Raw genomic sequence first — 26,863 nt, 5'->3', positions numbered from 1 at the left:
CGGAAATGCATGGGTTTGTCATTGATGAAGCCAATTAGGTTAGTTTCATCTTAAAAACTTTACCTGAAAGTTTCCTACAATTTTGTAGTAATGCTATTATGATCAGGATTGACTACATCAATCCTCGATGAAAGTCAAGCAACAAAAAAGTGAACCAAATGTTGCCTCATCCTCAAAGAAGTTTCACAAAGGTTCGACTCTCTGGAACCAAGTCTATACCCTCTTCTTTCGACACCAAAAAGTGGAAGAAGAATAAGGGACGCTAAGGGAAGTCTAACCCATCAACTTCTGTCTAAAAGGGGCGAGAAGGAGAAGGTTGCAAAGGAATATGTTTCCTTTGCAACCAACGAGGACATTTGGAAGAGGAATTATCCCAAATATTTGGCAGAGAAGAAGAAGGCCAAAGAAGGTAAATATGATTTATTTGTATTGAAAACTTGCTTAGTGAAGAATGATGATTCGACCTGAATAATAAATCCATGCACCACTAACCACGTTTGTTCTTCATTTCAGGGAATTGATTCTTGGCGGCAACTAGCAACTGATGAGATGACGATGCATGTTGGAACTCGACACATCGACTTAGCTAAGGAAGTGGCAGGACTTTAACTTACTTTACAAAATTCATGTATTTTGTTAGAAAATGTTTATGTAGTTACTGATTTGAAAAGAAACTTGATTTCTTTAAAACGTTTAATTGAACAATCTTACTTTATAAATTTTTCTGTAAATAAAGCATTTATTTGAAAAAATAATGTTGAGATTTATTCTGCTAAGTTGGAAGATAATCTTTATGTGCTAAGGTCGTTAACAACAAAGACTCTCCTTAATACTGAACTATTTAAAACCACAGTAACTCAAAATAAAAGACAAAAAATTTTCTCTAAATAAAATACCCATATTTGACACCTAAGATTAAGTCACATCAATCTCAATAAGATTGAGTCATTGGTTAAGAATGAACTTGTAAGTGAGTTAGAAGAAAATTCTCTACCTGTATATGAGTCATGCCTTGAAGGCAAAATGACTAAGAGATCTTTTACTGGAAAAAATTACAAAACCAAAGAATCCTTAGAACTTGTACATTCAGACCTCTATGGTTCTATGAATGTTAAAACAAGAGGAGTTTTGAATATTTCATCACCTTCATTGATGATTATTCAAGGTATGAGTATGTTTATTTAATGCAACATAAATCTGAAGCTTTTGAAAGTTCAAGGAGTACAAGGCTGAAGTTGAAAATGCATTTGTTCGAGCCAAAATCGATGTCCTTAATTCAAGCTTAACCTTAACAAATAAAATTTGTAAAACATGTACAACAACTAAAACTAACACGTAGTAATAGTGGAAGCACGAGGTCGATCTCTAGGGAACCTCTTAGCAAACTTGACTTTTAAATTCCCAAATGTAGGGAGTTTTGGATTTTTTTTTTTTTTTTTAGAAACAAAGTAAAACTAAAATAAGAAGTGATATGAATTTTGTAATGAGATTAATGAGAGAGAATAAAAGAAATATCGTAAGAATTTCAATGAAAAATGATCTTGGGGATTTATATAGATTAACCTAATTCTATCATAGACTTAATTGATCTTATGCAACTCATTTGTTCCATAGCCCATTAAGGCTAAGCCCTAATGCCCTAATTAGTTAATTAACCTAAAATGGTTAATTAACTCTAATTTAGATCATAGATGTTTCCTAAATACATTCCACATCCAATTCCTAAATTGCATGCATTTCTAGGGTTTTCTCAACTATGACATTCTTGAAATACAAAAGAGTGAAATTAAGCATGATTAATGTGAATGTTCTAAACTAGTAAATATTTTCAAGTAAATAGGAAATAAGTCCAGATTTTCCATCAAAATCACTAGTTCTTGCAACTTCATTACAATTGTGCTATAGAGCTATGTAATTTTGCAAAGAAAAATCAATTAAATTTGAGGTGTCAATTCATCTTTAATAGATTTTATTGAGATTAAGTGTAAGAACATTCAAGTACAATCAAGTTATACAAGAAAATTTCATGAAAAGTCTCAAGAATTGGTTAGTCTAGCATTATCCCCAAGAAAGAAAACTTACCTACTCATGAAATGGTAGAATCTTCAAGAAGTCCATTGAATCTTACAAGAATCTGTATAAAGATTGAAGAAATTTACAGAAAAATGACTAACAAAAGGAGAAAAGCTCTCCAAGATTTGTGGTAATAGTCCCTCAAAATGAAAGTTTTATTCTTTTCTCTTAGAAATCTGGAAAAATCAACTTTTATAGTGCAAGTCATAGTGTTGTGACATTGGTGCGACGCTCATTTGTGCCAAAAGGCGCGTGCGCGGATTTTTATTTTTTTTTTCAATATCCGTAGCATTGCAACGCTGAAGGAGGCCGTTGTGACACTCCAACTTTGACATGAGGTGTGCATATTCATTTCAACTGAGGGGTAAATTGGTAATTTTCAAAAGTTCTAAGTTGATCCTTTGCTTATTTTTGCTCTTTTTAGCTCCATACTTCTTCTAATCACTCCAAAACTCTCGACAATAGAATTAACCTATAAATTCATCATTTTAAGCACATGAGTGGTATAGAATTAGGGGATTTATGCACTAAAACTCAGCTCTTTTCAAGAGCTATCAAAACACCTCCAACTTGGCTCTTGCTTGTCCCAAGCAAGTAGAACTAGAAACATACGAACATTTAAATAGAATAAGATTCACTTATTTGTTCATCTTATTCATTCAAGTTTGTTTACATGCTCATTCAATCTACACAAACAATTGATTCTCAATTCTTTTCTCAGCAGTCAAAAAAGCATTGATACAAGCAAGCATTTAGAAAGTTAAAATTTACTATCAAAGAATCGAAACTTATTTTGAAAAAAAAAAAAAACCATTTCCTAGTAAAATCATAAAAGAAAGGATTGCAAAGCTTTAGTTTATTTAAGAATCAAAGGCTAGTGGAAAGGTTATCTAATTCTCAATTCCTCTTTGCCCTATACTGGTCCGATTATCAGTCTAAGATATACCTAAACTTGCAAAAAAGAGAGGCAATTATAAGAGAAGGGTGCCTTTATACTCACGAACACAAATCTTAATTGACATATTTTTTTTACCTAGAGAGATAGCTTTCACACTTTGACCGTCGGAAACCTATCACTCTTTTCTCGCGGACCCTAACTAGATACGGTGGAGGTAGCTTTTTTCACCTATATCCATGCACACACACAGTTAGTAAACTAATTCATAGACGTTCGCAAACTTTATTTTGACTTTTTTTTAATACTAATAACCTTTTTTTAATAATAGACCTTATTTTGTTCCATGTTTTCTAGACTAGCTTCTAAAACAAATTGGTTGTTCTCAAGATCAAAAGTTGTCCTATCGGGGTGACAAAGAAAATCAAGTAGACATTACATTTCTAAAAGTCTAAGATTATAAATAAACATAAAGCAAAGCATTCAAATTTTCTTTTTTTATGAAATTAAAAGGAAAAGAACTTTTCTTAAGAAAAAAGGTTTCGAAATTTTGTTTGAAATTTTTAAGATGTCTAAAATTTTGCTTGTATCTTACTAAAAAGAGTGTGCATCAAAATTTCATCGATAAGAATCAAGTAATCATGTAAAAATCAATTGAGAATATAAAACAAAATGAATGTGATTCTTTTATTTTGTGTTTTCATGTATTTAATCAATCATGCATTATTCGTTCATAGCAAAATGAGTAAAGAGTCAAAGAATAGTCTTTTGGAGCATAAAAAAGAAATTATGAAGAATTATTTTTAATATGAAAGACATATTTCATTAAGAAGTAAAAAAATCACAATCTTAAAATAACAAAATCATCATCAAGATATTAGAGCCATCAACATATAGTCAAGATATCGAAATATCAAAATCACAAAATCTAAATCTAACCTGAGCTCAGATGCTCAAGGGTTCCAGACATGCATTTATATCATCAAAGAGCAAAAAAAAATAAAAAAAAAATAAAATAAATGGCTGATTTTTCAAAATTTTCTCAATAATAACAAAAATATGCAATGTTTCCCTACTCCTAACATTAGAATGAAATATTGTCCTCAATTTTTAACTATGCATATAAAAGCAAAAAGACAAAAATGAAAAGGATATAGAGAAACCTCCTGGTTTTTGGTGGGTGTTTTTCTTTGTTCAAGAGCAATTCCTTATTTGACAATTCACCTTAAAAGAATAAATCATTTTTTTATTAGACTATACTAAAAATCAAAAATAAAAAAAAAAAAACATGAAAAATAAGAAAGATGAAAATCGAAAAGAAAAATTTGTCTTGCTTTTGCAAATTTTTAGCATTGTTTGCTCGATGTTGGTGAAGATGGGTGTCAAGTATACGAAGGATGGGTTAAACACAAGTTCAATTGAACTTGGTTTACTTGCCTTTCGTTGTACATTTTGAGCCTATGCCCATTCATTTATTTTCTTTACTCATCTTAAGGAACATCAAAATTCTCAGTTTTTTTAGGCCCTTTCTTCTTGGGATTGTTAAAACAATCACCCAAGAACTTGCTCTTCTTAAGAGATGGGAGAGCCTTAGGCTCAATACTATTTACCTGTACTTTAAAAACAGAGCAAAAGTTAGAAGCTTTCTTTTGTTTTTATTATGACAAACAAATTTAGAATTAGAATCATGAATTGAAGGTTTTTCTTTCAAACAAACATTTTTCAAAGAAGTTGATATTTATTTATTATAAGAATCATTCTTTTTTCCCAACTTGTCTAAATCATTGAAATCATCATCTTTTAAAGAAGATTGAACATCTTTACAAATTTTAAGAGAAGAATTGACTTTTTTACAGAAGTTCAGAGAAACATTAGAAGAATTTTGATAAGTCCAATCAAAGTATCCATAGAAGAAACTACCAAACAATCAAAATTTTCATACAACATGGAATCAATAACATCATCTATCTCATCATGCAAGTCAATAGAGTAAAGAAAAAAGTACTCCTCAAGGAATTTCATGGTATCATATATGTTGAATGATTTTACTTCTCTATCAAATTCTACTGAAAAAGACTCTTTATCTACATCAAATTTTGTTTTACCATTTTTCATGAAAGGTCTTCCTAACAAGACAGTAGAACAAGATGTAGAATAAACCTCATCCATTTTGAAAATATAAAAATCCATATGAAAAATCAAATCATCTACTCGTAACAAAACACCCTCAACTATGTTAAGTGGTCGAATGAATGGTCTATTAGCTAATTGAATACACACATTAGTTTTTTGTAAGCCATTTAATTTTAGGTCTTCATACACATGATAGGGCATAATATTTATTGATGCTCCTAAATCTAGCATGGCATGTGAGATTATTCTATCACCTATTTTGCATGACAAGGTAAACATTCCAGGGTCTCTACATTTCTCAAGCATATTGAGGATTCATCTGATTGGGGAGTAAGTAGAGAAATTGCTTCTTTAAAGGATGATTCCAGGGCTTGAACAATGTGGTGCCACAATCTCTCCTGGCCTGAAAGGGGTTTGGTCATAATTGGACTATGACTTACTGTTCAATAAAGGGAACAATGGTACTTAAACAGTTAGATGTAACTACAGGGCAAAAAGGTAATGTTGGTCCAACTGTACTTACGAGCAATTTGTGAAGGATCATCACACCATTGATTAGTTATATCCAATGTACATATAGATATATCTGTAGTGCAAAGCGTGCAACTGTCGGTCTTAGGTGGAGTGACCAGTAGTTAATGAAAGTTGGGTAATTTAATTAAATAGTTTAATTAATTATCCAAGTACTATTGGAACTTCAATCTAGGTCCATAAGGTCCTCTCAGTAACTCAACTGGGATTATTGAGAACCAAATTAATTTTGGATTAATTTGAATTGTTCGAACTAACTGAGGGAAATAATTATATATGATATAATTAATACAAATTAATTATATGTGATATAATTAATATAATGTATATGATAGATTATAATATAAAGTTTAACTTGAGAGGAAATAAATATTCGAATATAATTCAAATATTAATGAATTGGATTCATATAAAAACTATAGCTTAAATTTAATAAGAATTCAATTTATATTAAATATTATAGGTTTAATGAGAGAATTTCAAACTATAGGTTATATTATATTTGATATAATATAAGCTATAGGGTATATGTTATATTAGATATAACCTATAGTATAATGTATATTATATAGTAAGTTAGTTATTATATAATTATATATTAATTTTAATTACAAATTGTTTTTAATTTGTTTTAATTAGTTTAGTTTAAATTAATTAAAAGAGAGAGTTATGAAAATAACTGCCTCCATTATTCTCTCGTTAAAAAATCGTGGAAGTGGGGCAATTAAGAGATAGGTCTCCTTTTCTTCCTGTTGGATGTTCTCACGAAAAAAAAGAGAGAGAGAAAGAGTTGATCTCTGTGGTTTTCTTGAAAAAGTCTTTCCTTTCATTTTTTTTCCCTCTCCACTTCTTCCAAAATTAAGAGAAGCCCACAAACTCCCTCTTTGATTCTCACCCAAGGGGAAATGTTGTTGTTTCCATTGTGGTGGTGTCCAATCAAATTAGATCTTAGAAGTTGCTATTTTTTTTTGGTGTGTTCGTGATCCAAGAAGACTTTGGAGAGTTTGTTGAAATCATCAATTGAAGAGGAATTCGAGAAGGATTTTGTGACTACAAGCGTAAGTATTATCCTAACCCTAATTCCTCTTCTCATTTCTTATTTTGTTTTAAAGCATGTTGTGTTTCATTTTGAATGCATAATCTGTTTTTATTCTCTGAACTATTATGTTTCTATAAAATAATTAAAATGGGATTCGATCACGCTTCCGTAGGGTTTTCACAAACCTTCAACACCCTCGAACGAGGTTCCAATTTCTTTTTGTTTGTTATCAGTACATGTGTTGGACATACCCAAATTCTGAAATGTTGTAAACTATCTTTATGACCTTTCCATAATTCAAAAGGTGTTTCAAAAACACTTTTGAATGGAACATTGTCCGGGATATATACTGCAATCTCTCTGCGTAACCTCAAAAGGAATCAGGTAAATAAGCCTAGCTCATCATAGACTTCACCATGTCCAACAAAGTTCAATTTCTCCTTTCTGATACACAATTCTGTTGAGGTGTACTGAATGCTGAGAGTTGAGATGTGATTCCATATTATATCATATGGTCTTGGTATCTCAAGTTCATATACTTACCAACTCGATTAGATCGACGTGCCTTAATTGTTTTTTACCTAATAAGTTTTCAACTTCAGTCTTATACTCTTTAAACTTTTAAAGAACTTCAGATTTATGTTGCATAAACATACCCAAATCTTGAATAATCATCTATAAAGGAGATGAAATATTCAAAACCACTTCTTGCTTGAACGTCCAAGAGGCCACAAAGGTCTGAATGTACAAGTTCTAAAGGTTTTTTGGCTCTACAACCTTTTCTAGTAAAAGGTCTTTTAGTCATTTGACCTTCAAGGCATGACTCACATACTGGTAATGAATTTTCTTCTAACTCATTTAAAAGTCCGTTCTTTACTAATTTCTCAATTCTATTGAGATTTATGTGACCCAGTCTTAGGTGCCAAAGGTGGGTGTTTTCTTTAGGAGAAAATTTTGTCTTTTATTTTTAGTTCCTGCTGTTTTGAATAATTCAGTATTGAGGAGCATTACATTCCTAGCGCATATATGTTATCTTTTAAAGTTGATAAGCAACTGAAATCAAGTTTCTTTTGATATCAAGAACTACAAATACATTATCTAATAATAGAAAAGATTTCTTGGAAGATAATTTTATCCTTCTCATGACAACGACTGAGATGACATCTCTTGTTTCGATTGAAGGTATCAAATCTCGCAACGGAAGCGTCTCACGTGAGATCGTCTTGCATCCTGCGATTTAATTTTACATTAAACAAAATCGTTACACTAAATAGAATAAATAAACATGTAAATTATCATGCTTCTAAAGAAAAGAGTTAGAACGGTTCTTACCTTTGTAGATTCTCTAGTGCCACAAACAAGCCTTTCCAAGGTTCCGGCGAACGGATCTCCAAATGATCTCGATCACGAATAACTCCTTGAGCGATCTTGAATACTATCATGAGAGAAATCTCATTATTCTATGGGATTCCAATAGTGGGATAGGTAGTATCCAACTATTGGGGGAGAGAGAGGAGAATAGAGTTTTTGGAGAATTAAGAGGATTTATGGCATAGAGAATATGTATTGTCAGAGTTTCTCTACAACCAAAGTTATGCATGAATATGTATTTGCAAAGAACCATGGGGAGGTCTTTATATAAGGAAGGGTCAAGGATCTTTCCTGATATATTTTCCTTTTTCTATAAATATATATTTTCCTTTTCTATAATTAATTAAATAACACATATTTAATTAATTAGTTCATTTAATTAAATAATATTTATTTAATTAATTAGCTCATTTAATTAAATAACACTTATTTAATTTGCACAATTAAATAACACTTGTTTAATTTTAATTTGCACAATAATTAAATAACTATGTATACATTAATCCAAATTTAATGTATATATTTAATTATTATATACATCGCATGTATATGTGCAATACCTCTTTATTAATTAATTCTTTATGAATCTAATTCACTTGAGTTAATTAATTTGAATCTTATTCAAATATTACTTTCCAATTTAATTATAGATCATATCCATAATTAATTATATACAAATTAATTTCAATAATTCAAATTATCCCTTTTAAGTATCCTCTAGTGAGCTAACGAAGTGACCTGGTAGACCTATAGATCAGAAGCTCCATCGATATGAGATTAATTGGTCAATCTCTTTAACCAAGTTAATAAATATTCGTTAACTATGGATATACTCCACTAAAGACCCATAGTTGCATTCTTCTCACTGCAGATATATTTTTGTGTCTACGGATATAAACTAATAATAGTGAGATAATCTTTCACAAGTGTTCGTAACTCCAATTGGATCAAATTACCATTTTACCCTTAGGTTACCTTTAGCTTCTTAAGTGCCAATGCTCCTCTAATGAACAACCTGTTTATGGTCCAACCAATAAACAGAAACCCTTCTTGGGCTAATGAGAGGGAGGCCCTTTGTTCAAGTTCCGGAGATACCACTTAAGGGAACACTCATCTACTTAACTTCAAGGAGGGAAGAAGTGAATTTCATCTTGAATATTTATGTTCCCAACTCCCCACTCGGTCTCGTCCCCAAAATGGTAGGCTTATTGGGTCGACGACTTGGCCACCTTCACCCATACAAATCAAAGGACAATCCTTCGTAAACAAGAACCAAACTAAGTCGTTTAGGTCATCCTATTGAAATAGGAACCAAACTAGTCGATGGTGTTACATCTAGTGGTTACTATTTCATGGTCCAGTCTTATGCAAATCATTACATTTGTATCGAACACAACTGGGTCATATTCATAGTGTTACCAAGATAAAATACCCAACCTTATCCCTATACTATAGACCCTTTAGGCTAAATCTTGAATATTGATCCCCGTATGTCTTCACATACAGTTCAAGACTCTTAAGACAACCTTGAATGTTAGTTTATTGGATTTAGGGCTATTAAGACAAATTAGACAACAATACAAACAATAAAATTTATTGATTGAACATCCATAACTCTTTAGTAATGATAGTTAATTAAGAACATTTACTATCTACAAGTTTTAGGGTATAAAATCCAACACCGATCTTCATGGTCATCTCGCCAGCCACTAACTGCCTCCAGAAAGTAATTCCCTATAAAGAATAACAGACATCATTAGTGGCTCCTAAATCAATTATCCAGGTAGAACTACCATTCTCCACCAAACAAGTTTCTAAGACAAGCAAATTATACTTACCTTATTTTGCTTTCTTCTTCTCAACCAAGTACTTTGGCAGTTCCTCTTTTAGTGTCCATCTACATGGCAATTGTAGACTTGGCTTTCTTGCCTTTTTAGACAACAACAAGAGGGGATGTAGGGATTACCGAGGCCATTAGGTGCCAAATCAGGATTCTAAATCTTGATCTTAATCCTTGGCTTGGGGCGCCACAGATATAATATTTTCTCTAGCATGGACAACAAGCTCAACAACTCTATGAAGATGGATATTCACAAGATAGACTTAGGATCACGTTGTTATCTTCAAGCATTAGTTGCAGTTATTATGAGGCCATGGAGATGTGTTTTCAATTGCATGTCCAGGGATTTCAGGAACCTCATTTTTAGAGGGATTTCTAGACTCGTTCGTAGTAGGGTATAAGTAATGATATGCAATTGTTTTAAGACTTAAGAGTAACATGATAATTGTCTAGATTAAGTTTTACAGTCCTTGGTAGTAGAAAGCCTTATGCCGAGTTTCTAATGAGTATAAGACTTAATTGAACAAAGTTGTTTCTCAGACACATAGCTACTAAGAAAGACATCACAGTTTCCGCTTCTAGAGTATGAGCAATTTCCAATTGACCAAATCACTCTGCTAAGTAGTTTGAGATTACAGATATATAGTATGACCAGTTGCTCTATCGCACGTGTAGAGATTTCTTTGTGCCAGTATAATCAGTTCAGATACATGTTTTTAAATAAGACTTCACATCAGCTCACAACAGTTCTCAAAGTGAATGTGTTGAAGTATTGTTGATTTTCAATATATTAAGTTGTATAATTGTGGGTAATGAGTTCACAACTATATCACAACTCTGTGGGTAATGGGTTCACAACTATATTACATCTCCATGGAGCAACGAGTTCACAATTGTGTTATAGTTCCATGGATCAATTATATTACAGCTCTGTGGATCGATGGGAACCATGTTACACTTTTTATTAGGATGGGTTAAACTATTCACTAGAAGACTATCCATGAATGGTTGAATTATGCATGTCTCACAAGCATGTTTGCATTTATAGGATATAAATGCACAGTCTAACCCCAGTAGTGGGTTTACATACTAAGTATTTTTATACTCCTCCTTTATTATGATATGTTTTTCAAGTATAGACAAGGAACGTACTAGGCACTTAGCGAGGAGAATTGTTGAAGGTGCCATATGGGAAAATTGTTAATACTTTTGCTCAGTTTCAATTTTTAAAAGATTTTGAATGTGTTTTCATCTGAAATGATTGAGTTTGGAAATTTGACATTTAAATATTTTGTTTTTATTAAAGTTTTTAAGGATCCTGAACCAAATCTTATTTTTGTTATTTATGTATTTAGAAATTTATTATTTTACATTAACATTGTCAAGTGATTTCTACTTTAAAAATTGCACAAATGATAGTAATGACCCGCTAGAAATCTAAAAAAGTTAGGTCGTTACAGGCAACTTTATTCCTCTTACCATCATTTTTCTTCTTCCACTTCTTTGAACCAGAAAAAGAAGGTCTAGGTTTAGTCCTAGAGGCCGAACCTCTGTGGAACTTCCTAGAAGAGCTAGCAACATCTGCCTCCCATGTTGCCCTTTGATTTTTATCAAGGACTCATGGGTCTATAACTCATTAAGAAGAGTGGTTAGGTTGTAGTCTAGCTTATTCATAAGGTGTTACGATGGAATTGGAGGAAACTCTTCGGAAAAGTCTTCAAAATAAAGCTGACCTGGCTGGCTTCATCAATAACTGACCCGTTTATCTCAGCCACATTGAAATAAATCATCATGTTGAGAACATGTTTTCTGATAAAGGTCACTTCTTGCATCTGAGCATGAAAGATGAATTATGGATGGCTGCCTAAACATATCACGCAACGATTATATGATCTCTCGAGCAGAGACCACGTTCTCGTGCTTCTTAGCTAGAACTTCAGACAAGCTAGCCAAGATATATGAACGGGCCTTTTCGTTGGCCTTAATCCATCTTTTATATGCCTCGCGAACATTTTGTGCAATATTAAGGGTAAGTATTTGAGAATATTCCTCAACTAAGATGAATTTCAGGTTGTCAATTACCAACACAGTGTTAATAGTGCTTTTCCAAGTTGTGTAATTATCGCCAATAAGTTTATCAGCAAAAGGCAAATTAATTATGACACTAGTGTGTTTGTTGAAATAAACAAATTTTAATCTAAGTTAGAAAACTACATAACTCTTTAAAACCAATCTAGGTTAGCAATCATAATAATGAAAAACCTTAAATTCATATTATTTTGCAATGATACTTCAGTGATTTAGAATTAAAAGTTATCAAAGGGTAATCAGTTATTCCTTCACTAAATTGGGACACTTTCAACCAAAAAAATACTCTAGAATAACTTTTATTTCTATAGTGTTTAGTTATCATTATTTTAGTCAAAAAAACATTAACTTATTTAATGGTTCTTGTAAGTGTAACCCACCATTTTAGATCCAAGAGTACCACCACAATAAGTCTACCGAAGGGAAAAACCATATTGATGCAAAAACTAAGGCGGTTCTATCCATTACTAGAGTTTTTCCTAATATTGACTCCATACAGACACCTTCCGGAGGGAGGATGCGCCCAAGGCACCGCGAGGTCGAGTATGAAATTTGAGACCATAAGAATGTTGACACATACCCTTCTCCCATCACTATAAATATTCTTTCTATTCACCTTGGTATTGATCCATACAAACACCTTCCGAAGGGAGGATGCACCTAGGACACCATGAGGTCGAGCATGGATCTCATAGTGTGTACTTTTAATGGAGAACATGAAAGTAAATGTATATCAAATATACTTTTTCTTCCACTATGTATTATACAAATTATGGTTCATTACTTAGTTAAACTTAGTTTAAGTCGTTTATCTAAGTGATGTTTAAATTTGCACGATATAACATTTATATTGGGTAGTTTAACATAACGTTTTAATTCACCAAGCACTTAAATGAATTAATGCATTATTCCATGCTTATAAAATCTTGACTAATTCACCTTCCAGGTCAGTTCCCAGGTAAGGGCGTTCTGTTTCTGTCAATTTAAATACCTCAATCCTTAGACAAAGGTCTCTTATAGTCAATATTTTATAAATTTAATCCTTTATTGACTTATTTTAATCCTATTAAAACAAGTAAAAAAAAATTCTATTTCTAATCTTATTAGAAACATTTTAACATAAAGTTTTAATTTTCAAACTTTTAGACTCTTTTTAAAAACTAATTAAAACCTTATGTTTGCATGGAACTCTTCATTGTAGATTGTAATTTCTGTAACAATAAAATCTATAACATGCATCATTTATTTTCATTAATGAAAATAAAAAACATATATATAATATACATGCTTTAATCATACATTAAACTATATAATATAATAATTATACTATAACATGCATACTATATAACATACATCATGCACATATACAAAATATGCATGATCATGCAATTTTATTAAATAATACAACTCTTATATTAGACTAATGAAATATTAAAACATGCTATCATATTATATAACAATTATATTCTAATATGATGCATGAGTATGTTTAATCCTATGGTGGGATTTTAGATTATATGGCAAACAATATGCAACATATAATATAATTAAAGTATACATATCATGCACATTAAAACTGTATTATAAAGTAATAATAAACCAGGAGTGCCACCTTAAAAGAAATAATTAAATTAATAAAATAAAACAATACAGAACAATGAAGCTCTTGCTAAAATTGTGCTTTACGCTATGCTGGAGTGTAACGCACAACATAGTAAAGTTGTTCTGAACAACTTCTTGACGAGCTTCTTCCTTAGGAGCTCTTGCTAAAATCAAAGACCTAGACTTGCAGACTCGATGGCAAAACATAAATGCCCAAAACAACGAGCTCTTACATCAATCTTATCAATGGAAATAATTCTGAATCTACATGCCAAACTTGCAAACATTTATTACACAAACCTTTCTCATACATCAAAATGCATACAAGAACCCGCAATACTATTTTGTAAAAATTTAGAACAACAATTCAAGGAAAAAAAAACCTGGTTTAATACCAATTGAAAGGATTGAATCTTATAGCGAAAGCATAGAGTCGCTTTTGCCCCAATTCTTATTACATAATAAATACAGAACAATGAAGGAAAAATAAACATATTTTCTACAGGAATGAAGAGAAGAAGAACTATACCTTTGTAGAATCTCTTCAACAGTTCTTCTCCGGGTTTTGATAAACTACAACATATTCTAAATAGTGTGACACGATCAAAGATCTTCTATGCTATCCTCTTTGGACAAGGAGGATGGTGGGACCCTTCCTGGAAGTCAAAGGAATATAGGTAAGGTTTGGCAGATAAATTTTCTTTGTAGTAAGTAAGAACCAAGGGTGTGAGACAAATTATACAATGGGAATAATTCTGCAAAGGAAAAAATTGAGAAAAAAATTCTCAACCACTTCATATTTAATACGTAAGGGGAATTGTAACTCCCCTCACCCCACTACTCCACTCCCCTATAATGCAGAGGAGTCAATCCATGTTAACTAAACATATTTAATTAAAAAAAAGATTAATTATTAATCAATTTAAATAAATTAAATTAAATTAATTAAATCTTATTTAATTAATCAATTATATATCTAAAATCATGTACATAATCTTTTTAGTTTTAATATGAATCTCAATTTACATTAATTTTATTACTATATATTATAATGTATCAATATACATTATATTAATTGTATCATATACAATTTAATTCCCTTAAAACAATTGAACATTTCAAATTTCTTCCAATTTAAAATCCTTATTGAATCTGTTTATGAGTTAGCAGAAGGACCTAATGGACCTACAGTTATAAGCTCCAATGATTCATGATTAATTAATTAAACTCTTTAATTAAGTTAATCACCATTTAATAATTATGAGGCACTCTTCTAAAGAGTTATAGCTGCACTCTAATGAACTGCACTATATTTATGTTCCATTGAATTAACCATATTTGTAAGTTAACCCTTCATAAATTTCGTAATTAAAGCTGGGTCAAATTACCATTTTGCCCTTATGATTACCTCTTGTACTTAAAGTACCATTGATCCTCTTATGGACAATTCTATTATAGTCCAATCATAAATAAGGAGGGTAGGACCTCATTGTTCAAGTCTGGAAGTCAGCACTTAAGGGAAAATCTATCTACTTTCCTAAAGTCGAGAAGGAGTGAATTTCATCTTATGTAGCTAGATTCCCAACTCCTCACTTGGTATCGTTCCCAAAATGGTAGGCATATTGAGTCGACAGCTAAAGCCACTCTCAGCCATACAAATCAAAGAACGATCCTTATGAGTAGGAGTTCATAAATCACTCAGGATTGAGATCAACTTATATGTCATCATATGAACGATTTAGATCAAATCGTTTGTAACACTTACAATTGTTATGACATTTACAAAGTGGGTCATATCCATAATATTACTAGGATAAGATACCCAACCTTATTTATATACTATGGACCTTTCAGGTTATTCCTTGAACACGATCCAATTTTATGTCAACCACCTACTGTTCAAGTTACATTAAAAAAAACCTTAGATCTTAGTTTACTGGATTTTGAATTATGCAAATAATAGAATACTTAATTCATTAAATAAACATTCTCTTTATTTATTAAAAAAAAAAATTGTTTATTACACAGACTATGAGATTTAGGACATGAATCCTAACACTAAGATGAGTCCTCAAAGGAGGTTAGGAATATATGTTGGATATGATTATCTGTTAATTATTAAATATCTAATACCCTTATCAGGTGATGTATTTACGACACGATTTGTTGATTATCATTTTAATGAGACAAATTTTCCAACATTAGGGGGATGAATTAAGAAGTTGAAAAAAGAAATTACATGGAATGCATCATTATTGTCTCATTTAGATCCACGTACAGATCAATGTAAACTTGATGTTTAGAAAATAACTCATTTACAAAATATAAGAAATCAATTACCAAATGCATTTATAGATGCTAAGAAAGTACCTAAATCATATATACTAGCTGCAAATGTTCCATTGAAAATTGATATCCCAACACAACAAGTTCTCACTAATGAGTCTTGAATACACCAGAGGTATTGTATACCAATAGGTTCCGATGATAAAAATCCTCAAAAAGAGACAATAGAAAAAAAAGACCTGATTAAGGATATTGATGCCCATGAAGAGACCCTGGACAGGACTAGTGAAGAAGGTGAAATACCTAAAGATAATAATGATCAATAAACTATGCCATGACAGGGAAAAGATATAACCGAATTAATATAGTTATTCACAACACTTTTGCATATAATGTTGCTTTTGATATTACATATGGAAATGAGGATCCTGAACTAAGATTTGTTGAAGAATGTCTACATAGAAAAGATTGGTTTCAATGGAAAGAAGCAATCGAAGCAGAATTAAACTCACTTTCAAAATGTCAAGCTTTTTAACTAGTAGTCCGAACACCAGAGATGTCAAGCCTGTGGGATATAAATGGGTATTTGTGAGAAAATTAAATGAAAAAATGAGGTCGTAAGATATAAAGCAAGATTAGTTGCTCAAGGATTTCCATAAAAACCTGGTATTGATTATGAGGAGATGTATTCTCTAGTGGTGGATGCAATTACACTAAGATATTTAATTGGTTTAACTGTGTATGAAAGTTTGTACATGCATCTTATGGATGTTGTCACAACATATTTACATGGATCTCTTGATAATGACATTAATATGAGAATCCCAGAAGAATTTAAGATAACTGAAGTATATAAATCAAGTTCCCAAGAATCAAATTCATAAAGTTATAGATATCACTATATGGATTGAAACAATCAGGGTGAATGTGGTACAATCGCTTGAGTGAATGTTTGTTGAAAGAAAGATATCAAAACAATCTGACATATCTGTGTGTTATTATAAAGAAATCACAGTAAGGATTTGGTATTATAATTGTATATATTGATGACTTAAATATAGTTGGAACTCCTAAAGAGCTTTCAAAGGCAATAGAATATCTTAAGAAAGAATTTGAGATGAAAGATCTCGGAAAAACAAAATTTTGCTTTGGCTTGCAAATTGAGCATTTAGCAGATGAGATATTTGTTCATCAGTCAACTTATACAAAAAAAATTTGAAAACATTCTATATGGACAAAGCAAATCCATTAAACATTCTAGTAGAAGTTGTTTCCCCTGGACGTAAAGAAAGATATATTTTGGCCTCAAGATGATATGAAGAACTTCTTAGTCCTGAAGTACCATATCTTAGTACAATTGGTGCACTTATGTATCTTTCTAATAATACAAGACCAAATATTGAATTTTCAGTAAACTTATTAGCTAGATATAGTTCTTCTCCAACAAAAAGACATTGGAATGGAATTAAGCATATACTCCATAAATCTCCGAGGAACAATTGATGTGGGTTTGTTTTATTCAAATAAATCAAATTTTTATTTAGTTGGTCATACAAGTTCAGTATATTCATCTGATCCACACAAAGCTAGATCTTAGACAAATTATTTATTCACATGTGGAGGAACTGTTATATCATGGTGACTAGTGAAATAAACTATTAACTGCTACTTCCTCAAATCATGTTGAAATTCTTGCAATGCATGAGGATAGTCGAGTATGTGTATGGTTAAGATCAATGATTCAGCACATTCATAAAATATATGGCTTGTCTTCTGGTAAAAATCTTCCAACGATATTATACGAAGACAACACAACATGTATAGCTCAAATCAAAGGGGGTATATTAAAGGAGATAGAACAAAACATATTTCATCAAAATTTTCTACATTTATGATCTTAAAGAAAATGGCGACATCACAGTACAACAAATTTGTTCGAAGGATAATCTGGCAAACTTATTTACAAAGTCATTACCTACCACAACCTTTGAAAAATTGGTGCATAACATTGAAATTCGACGACTCAGAGATCTTAAGTGATGTTTTCGTGAAAGGGAACAAATATATTGTATTCTTTTAAGAGTATAAATTATATGTGTTGGGTTTTATGCTCTAAAACTCATAGATAGTAAATGTAAATAATTGATCATCGTCAATAAAGAGTTATCGATGTTATTTCCATAAATGTTATTGATTGTGTTGTATTCTATTTTGCCTTAATAATCCTAAATCAAATAAACTAACATTCTAGGTTGTCTTATGAGTCTTGAAATGTATGTGGAGACATACAGGGATCAATGTTCAAGATAAAACTTAAAGAATTTATAGTATAGGGATAAGGTTGGGTACCTTATCCTAGTGACACTATAAATACAACCCAATTTATATTTGATACAAACACAATGATCCAATGCGTTCGTATAGATGACATGGGAGTGAGTATATCCTATGCAATGAGTTTGCATAAGAGCAGATCACGAAATAGTACCCACTAGATGTAACACTGTTGACTAGTTAGATTTCTATTTCAATAGGATGACCTAGGCAACTTATGTCTTAATCTTGACTGTATTATGAACTCCTGTTTACGAGAAATTGTCCTTTGATTTGTATGGGTAAGAGTGGCCAATTTTCCAACTCAATAAACCTACCATTTTAGGGACAAAACCGAGTGGAGAGTTAGAAACATAATGATACAAGATGAAGTTCACTCATTCCCCATTTTAGGGTAAGTAGATGAGTATTCCTTTAAGTGGTATCTCAAGGACTTAAACAAAGGGCTCCACCCTCTCACTGGCCCGAAAGGGATTTCTGCTTAATGGTTGGACCATTGTTCATTAGAGGAGCATTGGTACTTAAGAATACAGAGGTAATTTAGGGGTAAAATGGTCATTTGATCTAGCTGGTGTTACGAACACTCGTGAAGAACTAACTTGTTATTATTGATCTATATCCGCGAACACAAAAATATATCTGCAGTAAGAAGAGTGTATATGTGGGTCTTTAGTTGAGTGTACCCATAGTTAACGAATATTGATTAATTTGGTTAATGAGTTTAGCCAATTAATCTCATATCGTTGGAGCTTCTAATTTGTAGGTACACCAGATCCCCTTGTTAGCTTACTAAAGGATATTAATGAAGAATGAGTTGAATTGTTCAAATCAATTGAGGAAATTGTATTTAATGTGATTAATATATAATTAATTATAGATGTGATTATAATTTAAATTATGTTAGAGAGAAATATTTGAATGAGATTCAAATATTGAATTTATGTGAATTAGATTCATGAAGAATTAATTAATTATAATGTTAAAGAGATGGAAGCATATAAATATGTGATGTTTATATATTAATTAATTAATTAGTTATTAAATAAGATTTAATATGTGATTATTTAATTAACGCGTCAATTAATTAAATAAGATGTTATTTAATTAATTGGCATCAAGGGTGAAAAAAGAAATACTTGGAGAAGGAGTAAACCTTTCTCCATATAAATTCATCCTATTAGCCCATTTAGGGCAAGCATTCGTTTGTACAAAAATATACCCTAGCCTCCAAAATAATTCATCTCTACACTCTCTCTACAATCTCTTTATCTCTTCCTCTTCCAGATATTGGAGACCACTCATCCAGCTCTTAGAATCCTAGAGAATAACAAAGTTATTCTTGTGGTGGTGTTGGTGATTGTTGAGAAGATGTTCGTGTGAAGAACAAGAGGAATTTTGAGAAGTTTGGGAATCTACGAAAGTAAGAATCGTTCATCCCTTTTGTTTCTCCTTTATATGCATGCTTATTATGATGTTTATCCTCTTCTATTCTGTTTTAGTTTTATGTAGTTTGTTTCTTTAAAAATCGAATTTCGAAATGCAAGGCATTCTCACGCTTCCGTTTGCGATTTGATCCCTACAGTATGAAATATGTTTTTTTTTTCCTTCACTAGGATCTTTTTTCCATTGGTTTTTTTTTTTTTTTTTTTTTTTAGAATTTCTCTAATGAGGCGTGTATCCACTTAAGGAAGACATCTAAGGGAGAGTGTTATATATACTACAAAATATATGCACAATGCTTAATGACATTCTTCCACTAACCTCATGTGTATTTATGCATGTTGTCCATATGTCCTACAATTACAAATTCTTAGAGGGTGTTTGGTGTATAGTGGAATCTTAAACTTGGAATGTTAAGTCTAGGGATTAGGCTGAGAGGTTTAGATAGCATGAGTTTAAAAATACTTTGTCTAGAATGCATGTTTTAGAAGTTTGGGTTTAAGAAACCTGTGTTTGGAGTGCAAATTTCGGAAGCTTGTGCAGATTTATAAATCTTGAGTTTTTGAAATATTTTCTTGTATTTAATTAGTGGTTAGATTTTGGATTAGTTCAAACTTGACATCTTAATTATTTTAATAATAGTAAGTTTAAAATAAACTAAAAAATTTTTGAAGAATATTTTTTTTAAAAAAAAATAGAGATGTGACTAAATTTATAATTTTATTTAATTTATTTTTTTAAATAACTTGGTATTTTAATTTTACTAGGTCTTGAGACAAGGCTTCATAAACTTTGCCACTTGAACTAATTTGAAAATGATCAATTTTTTTACCATAACATGCTAACTTCAAATTGAAATAAACTAGTATTTTAGTCTTAAAATCAATTATTGAAACATTATGATTTTTTTTAATCAAATTACATTTTAGGAATAATAAAATTCATAAAGTTTGAATTTTTATTTTCATTTGGCGCTAAGTTGTTATCAACATTTTAATCCTTTATGTTTAAAAAAGAATTCTCAATCTTAGGGCTAGTTAAATTGACCAATGGAAAAAAATGAAAATATTAAATTAAGTTAGGACTTTCTATACACATATATAGTCTAAATAAATATACCTAATTATACAATTACAAATATATTCGACATATACTTGAGATCTCAATATATAGATGACCAATTTTCAATTGGAAAAATAGAAAATAAATGAAGTCTCCTAAAATAAAGGAAACATTAATTTTAAACACGGAAGAAGAGAGAACTAAAAAAAAATCTAATAATTAATTAAAAAAGTAATTGCAATTGATAGCATTTTTAGAAATAATAACCAAGTGTATAATAACATCATTTAAAAAAATTACAAATATAGCCAATTCTATCAGTGATAGATTTCTATCGTTGATAAATTCTTACTAGTGATATGGTCTATCATGATAGACTCCTATCAATAATATGGTCTATGACTATTTAAATTTGGCCATGTTTATAATCTTTTTTACATTATGTTATATATGCTAAACACTTTGGGTAGTTAAAAGTTTTGTTTCAGTTTTTTTTTTTTTTAATTATAATTATTATTATTATTATTATTATTATTATTATTATTATATACTAAATAATTAAAAAAAGTTGAGGTGAGGCAAGGATCGGGTTCGGGGTCAGGGATGAGGGTGGGGGGAGGGATCCCTTCCGACCGGAGACCGATTTTAAATCCCCAATTTGACCTAAATACCTAGTCAAACCGGGGATTCCCCGTCTCGATCGGATCAGACCCCCGGGGAAATTTTGCCATCCATAATCAATGAACATTTTTTTTCTAAGTCATTCCAAAGAGACCTTTAGTTTATTACAATAATATTTTTTTTAAAAACACTCTCTTCATTTTTTTTTTTTTTTTTTTTAGAGACGGTTGCAAATATAGACATTAGACCAAAGTATTAGTAGATTTACATAATGTAAAAAAAATTACAAATATGACCAAATTTAAATAGTCTATTAGTGATAGACCATATCACTGGTAAGTGTCTATAATTGTTTCAGTTTATTTTTTTTAATTTTAATTTTCTAATATATAAATTTTAAATAATTAAAAATATTAAAATATTTTTAATTGTTAATTTAAACAAATATATGTAACAATAATACTAATTTATTACATAAAATTTAAAATTTCAATATAAATAACTAAATTTAGTTAATTTAAAATAATAAAATAAAAAGAAAAAATTTTTCCCTACGGGGACCTGAATCACCGACCGGGGATTCCCCAGCCCCGACCCCGACTCCTTAAAATGGGGAATAGGGTGGGGACGAGGATTAAAAATCCCCATGGGGATGGGGAGTGTATCCCCGCCCCGCCTCAACCCTGTTGCCATCCCTATCGTCGATGGGGTTGCTAGAAGTGGCGGAGTTGGCCAATGGTAGTCACTGGAAGCAGTCGAAATTGGTCAGCGGCAGTCACCGAAGGCAGTATCCAGAAGTTGATCGACAAACTTCCTAGATTAAGTTAGAACAAAAAAAAAAACCCATGAGTTTGAATAGTGTTTACTATTCACTATTCAAACCCATGGAAAAAAGTATAGGAAAGATCATTACCCCAAACAAGGATTGGACTTATGATGCCTAACTCATCCAATCTCAACTCTTGAAATAAATACCCATTTTAGTGTGCTTATACCTCTCAAATTGCTTATAAATAATGGTATTTTGTAGTTTTAAGAAGACACACATGGACAGAAAATTAAAAGAAAGGATTGAAGAATGAGAATTCTAGATTTCCATAAATTTAATTTTCCTATTTTCTATAAATTTCTTATATTTTCTCCATACCTATGTTTAACTGCATCTAAGTTTAGGAGAAGGAATAATTTAATTTTGTGCTCGAAATGATATATTGTCAATTTTTGAGGGAGGGATTTAGAGCATGCGATTTAATACAATTACCCTCCGAACGCCAACAAGAAGAAGTGTTTCTTCGAGTTTGCAAAACCCTGAACCCTAACCCTAGTTCATAACGCTCTGTTCCTGCGTCCTTCAGCAACCAACCAAATTACCATCATCAGTTCTTACGATGGCGGAGCTGAAGCTGTCGGAGAGCCGCGACCTAACGCGAATTGAGCGCATTGGGGCGCACTCCCACATCCGCGGCCTCGGCCTTGATTCCTCCCTTGAACCACGGGCCGTCTCGGAGGGAATGGTTGGCCAAACCGCCGCTCGTAAGGCCGCTGGGGTCATTCTTCAGATGATCAAAGAAGGAAAAATTGCCGGTCGGGCTGTTCTCCTCGCTGGTCAGCCTGGTACTGGCAAGACTGCTATTGCCATGGGCATGGCTAAGTCCCTTGGCCTTGAAACTCCTTTCGCGATGATTGCTGGCAGTGAGCTCTTTTCTCTGGAAATGTCCAAAACTGAAGCATTGATGCAGGCCTTTCGTAAATCAATCGGCGTCCGAATAAAGGAAGAAACCGAGATAATTGAAGGAGAGGTCGTTGAGGTTCAAATAGACAGGCCAGCGGTTGCCGGGGCAGCGTCGAAGACTGGGAAGCTTACTTTGAAAACGACGGACATGGAGACGGTATATGATTTGGGGGCGAAGATGATTGAAGCTTTGGGAAAGGAAAAGGTGCAGAGTGGCGATGTAATTGCGATTGATAAGGCCTCAGGGAAAATTACTAAGCTAGGGAGGTCTTTCTCTAGGTCCAGGGATTATGATGCAATGGGTCCCCAAACAAAGTTTGTGCAATGCCCCGATGGTGAGTTGCAAAAGCGGAAGGAGGTTGTACATTGTGTCACACTCCATGAGATAGATGTCATCAATAGCAGGTTATTTAGTTTTCCCTTAAACTTTTCAAATCCATTTTTGTCGAGTTATGTGTCTTTGAAAATTGTGCAGCTGAGACTAATAGAGCAAACAATGTCGCTTAGAATTATTGGTCTCTGCAAATTATATACACATAGAGTCATACGATTGAAATATTTTGCAAGGTTTTGTTTGTTTACAGTTAGAAGTAATTGAGAATCGGGATTGTGGTATCAGATGCCCTCCAATGATGGTTTGTGAAAATTTTGTTTGCTGTTTGTTACTGAGAGCTGTCAATATAATTTCCAATGCGATGGGATGGTAAACAGCACCTATATGACCAACCGTACTGATATTAAGTCACAACTTCATGGCTCATTGCCTTGCAAAAAGAGGAGTGGAAGAGGAATGCTTCCTCTTTCTCCTTTCTCCCTACTCGGAGTGGTTTGTTTCGGTATAATCCCTTGATGTAATTCTGTAGGTTGTGTGTATTTTTGTAAAAAGAACTAATATGTCTCAGCCTAATGTTTTTTGTAAAGGTTTTGACTCTATTGTATCTCTTTTTGCTTCTCCAAAGCGGGACTTTAAATTACATTTCAGGTGCTTCAGCTCCTGTCTATTGCATTCTTTTTTGTAATTAATGCAGATTCAATTCTGCTTTACTCTTGCCAAGTTGACATAATACCTTCTTTTTAGAATGTTTGATGTCTTGGTCTGTGTCTATGTAACTTGCTTACCATGCAATGTATGTTATACTCCAGTGTATGGGATTGGGTTTCCCCAGTCGGTCTTTGTGTTTCCCAAAATGTACCTTCTCTTCTTGACGAACTTCTATAAGTACATGTACATCTAGCATATTGAGCTTAGGTGGAATTGACATACTTGTGTGACTTTGGCAGTTACTACCACTAGTCATAATGTAGTTTGTTCTGTTATTTTGCACTTCCTCAACTTTTGTTAATTCAAGGAGATTTGAAGGATTCGATCTCTGTTTCTCAATATATCATATTGCATGTAATGGTCTCATTCCCCAATTACATGCATACTGTGTGTTTCACGCCATTGATCATGCTTTTCCCCCTTTCTTGGTTTTTTGTTCTTCCAAGGATGGGAAGAATTGAATTACTGACCTCTGTTTTGTAAGACATAGCATTGGGCAATTTTGTTTTTGACTGCTTACCTCTATTAAAGGCATAATATGTCTTTTCTCAATACTTTATGTGTAAATTAATTATACTCTTCAGTTTACGACTTTATACAATTGGTCATACTCATGGCCTTGTATATTTCTGGGAGTTATGTTCTCATTTTATTGTCCTTTGTCTCCAGAACACAAGGTTTCTTAGCTCTATTCACTGGGGATACTGGAGAAATTCGTGCTGAAGTAAGGGAACAAATTGATACCAAAGTGGCTGAGTGGAGGGAAGAAGGCAAGGCCGAGATAGTTCCGGGTGTTCTCTTTATTGATGAGGTCCACATGCTTGATATTGAGTGCTTCTCTTTCCTTAATCGTGCTTTGGAGAATGAGATGGCTCCAATACTAGTTGTTGCTACTAATAGGGGGATTACCACAATCCGGGGAACAAACTACAAATCCCCACATGGTATTCCTATTGATCTTCTTGATCGATTACTTATAATTTCTACTCAACCTTATACGGAGGATGAAATACGAAAGATTTTAGATATCAGATCTCAAGAGGAAGAAGTGGAAATGTCTGAAGAGGCGAAGAGACTTTTGACCACAATTGGCGTAGAAACATCACTTAGATATGCCATCCATTTAATCACAGCAGCTGCATTGGCATGTCAAAAGCGAAAGGGGAAGATTGTGGAGATGGAAGACATAAATCGTGTATACCACCTGTTCTTAGATGTGAAGAGATCAACTCAGTACTTGATGGAGTACCAAAATCAATATATGTTCAGCGAATTGGGAGATGCAGAAGAAGATGATTCTAATGCTATGATGAACCCTTGACTTCTTTTGTAGAAGAATTTTGGAGGCTAAATGAAGTTGTCCTGTAGTTACTAGGAGTTCGAATTTCCTGCAGTCCATATATTTACCTGGTTGATTATTTAATGGCTATCTTGATTCTTCACCAGTGTGTAAGATGTATATCTAATCTTCATGTTTGATGCTTATTGTTCCTTGTTTTCTGTACCATGTTTCTGTGAGACTGTTAGATATTTCTTTTTGTTTAACTCGTGTTATATATGATTTCTCAGAAGAATAGTTTATGAAAACAGTCAGAGTAGCCACAGAGAACTCTGGAATTTGAGTGTTTTCACAAATTCTTTTGTGAAATTTCTGCTCTCTTTAGACAGGAAGCCTTTTGATTAGCTCACTGCCATTTAGGTTTAGGTCGTTTTTCTATTTTTTCCGTCAAACTAATGTCCAATCTTGTTTCAAATGAAAGAATTAGTTTCTAAGTTCGATACCCAATATTTATAGGCTTTAGATTCTGCCCTACATTTGACTTCATGGCTAATGCTTTTCAAATTCCTCCCTCCTCTCTCAAAAGAAACTTCAAAAGTGATATTTCCATCCTAACTTGAGAGTGATTTATTTTAATATAATTAAAACCACTTTTTTCATATTAATTTAGCACAATCTTCATATCAAATTTAATTTTTAATGATTAATCATTCTAGAATCACTCTCAAATATAGAATTACCCATATCACATGTAATCCTTTCCTTGCCTATCTGATCCTCCAATCTTTCTAAGCCATGATTAAGATAGATTTCTGTTTGTTATCTCTGTTGGTCTCACTCTTTGTTTCTCCTTCGATGCCTTATAAATGGAACCTTTGTGTTTTTGGTTGACTTGTGGAGAAACATTAATACTGGGAATGAGTTTTAAAATACCCCGATAGCAAATAAAAATAAATGTTACACAATTCTTACATTTATGGTGACTTTATTCGACAGTTGTATTTGTTTAACGAGGGCCAGAGCATTTATGTCTTCCCATGCATTTACAATCATGTGTATATATATAATAAGTACAATAATATATTAGCTCATTGAAGCCATAACAGTAACCGACAGACTAAAAGCTGAAATTGAATTATTGCATGAAAGTACGGCTTTGTATTTTTATTTTTATTTTTCGTAAATATATTTTCTCTTTCTTTATTACAAAGACACAAGTATTGTTATTCTCAATGTGAGAGATTTAAATTTTATTTCAATCAAATACAAATTAAGATCATGTTTATGGAGGGAGAAATGTAATTAAATGGTAACTTCAAAAGTGGACTTCATTCGATCACGTTTATTATTGTTTACAAGTGCTCTATAATCAAATGTAGTGAGGGACCCATCTCTAAATTTGTAATTAAAACATGCAATCTATTTGAAGAACGAATTATATTCAATCTGATTGTGTTTGAAGATATATATACATACGTAGATATATAAATATATA

At 32.1% G+C, this 26,863-nt stretch overlaps 1 protein-coding gene across 1 annotated transcript; it reads left to right on the top strand.

Annotated features, from left to right (window-relative positions):
- Nucleotides 1-22,491: 22,491 nt before the first annotated feature.
- On the top strand, nucleotides 22,492-25,531 carry LOC120074322 (ruvB-like 2). Its single transcript, XM_039027410.1, has 2 exons — nucleotides 22,492-23,452; nucleotides 24,759-25,531. The coding sequence occupies exons 1-2, from the start codon at nucleotides 22,704-22,706 to the stop codon at nucleotides 25,408-25,410; spliced, it is 1,401 nt and encodes a 466-aa protein (XP_038883338.1). The 5' UTR covers nucleotides 22,492-22,703; the 3' UTR covers nucleotides 25,411-25,531.
- The last annotated feature ends 1,332 nt before the right edge of the window (nucleotides 25,532-26,863 follow it).

Source organism: Benincasa hispida, chromosome 3, assembly GCF_009727055.1.
Source record: "Benincasa hispida cultivar B227 chromosome 3, ASM972705v1, whole genome shotgun sequence".
Classification (NCBI taxonomy): Eukaryota; Viridiplantae; Streptophyta; class Magnoliopsida; order Cucurbitales; family Cucurbitaceae; genus Benincasa; species Benincasa hispida.
The sequence above is the reverse complement of the archived record's forward strand: the minus strand, read 5'-3'. Positions and strand labels throughout refer to the sequence as shown.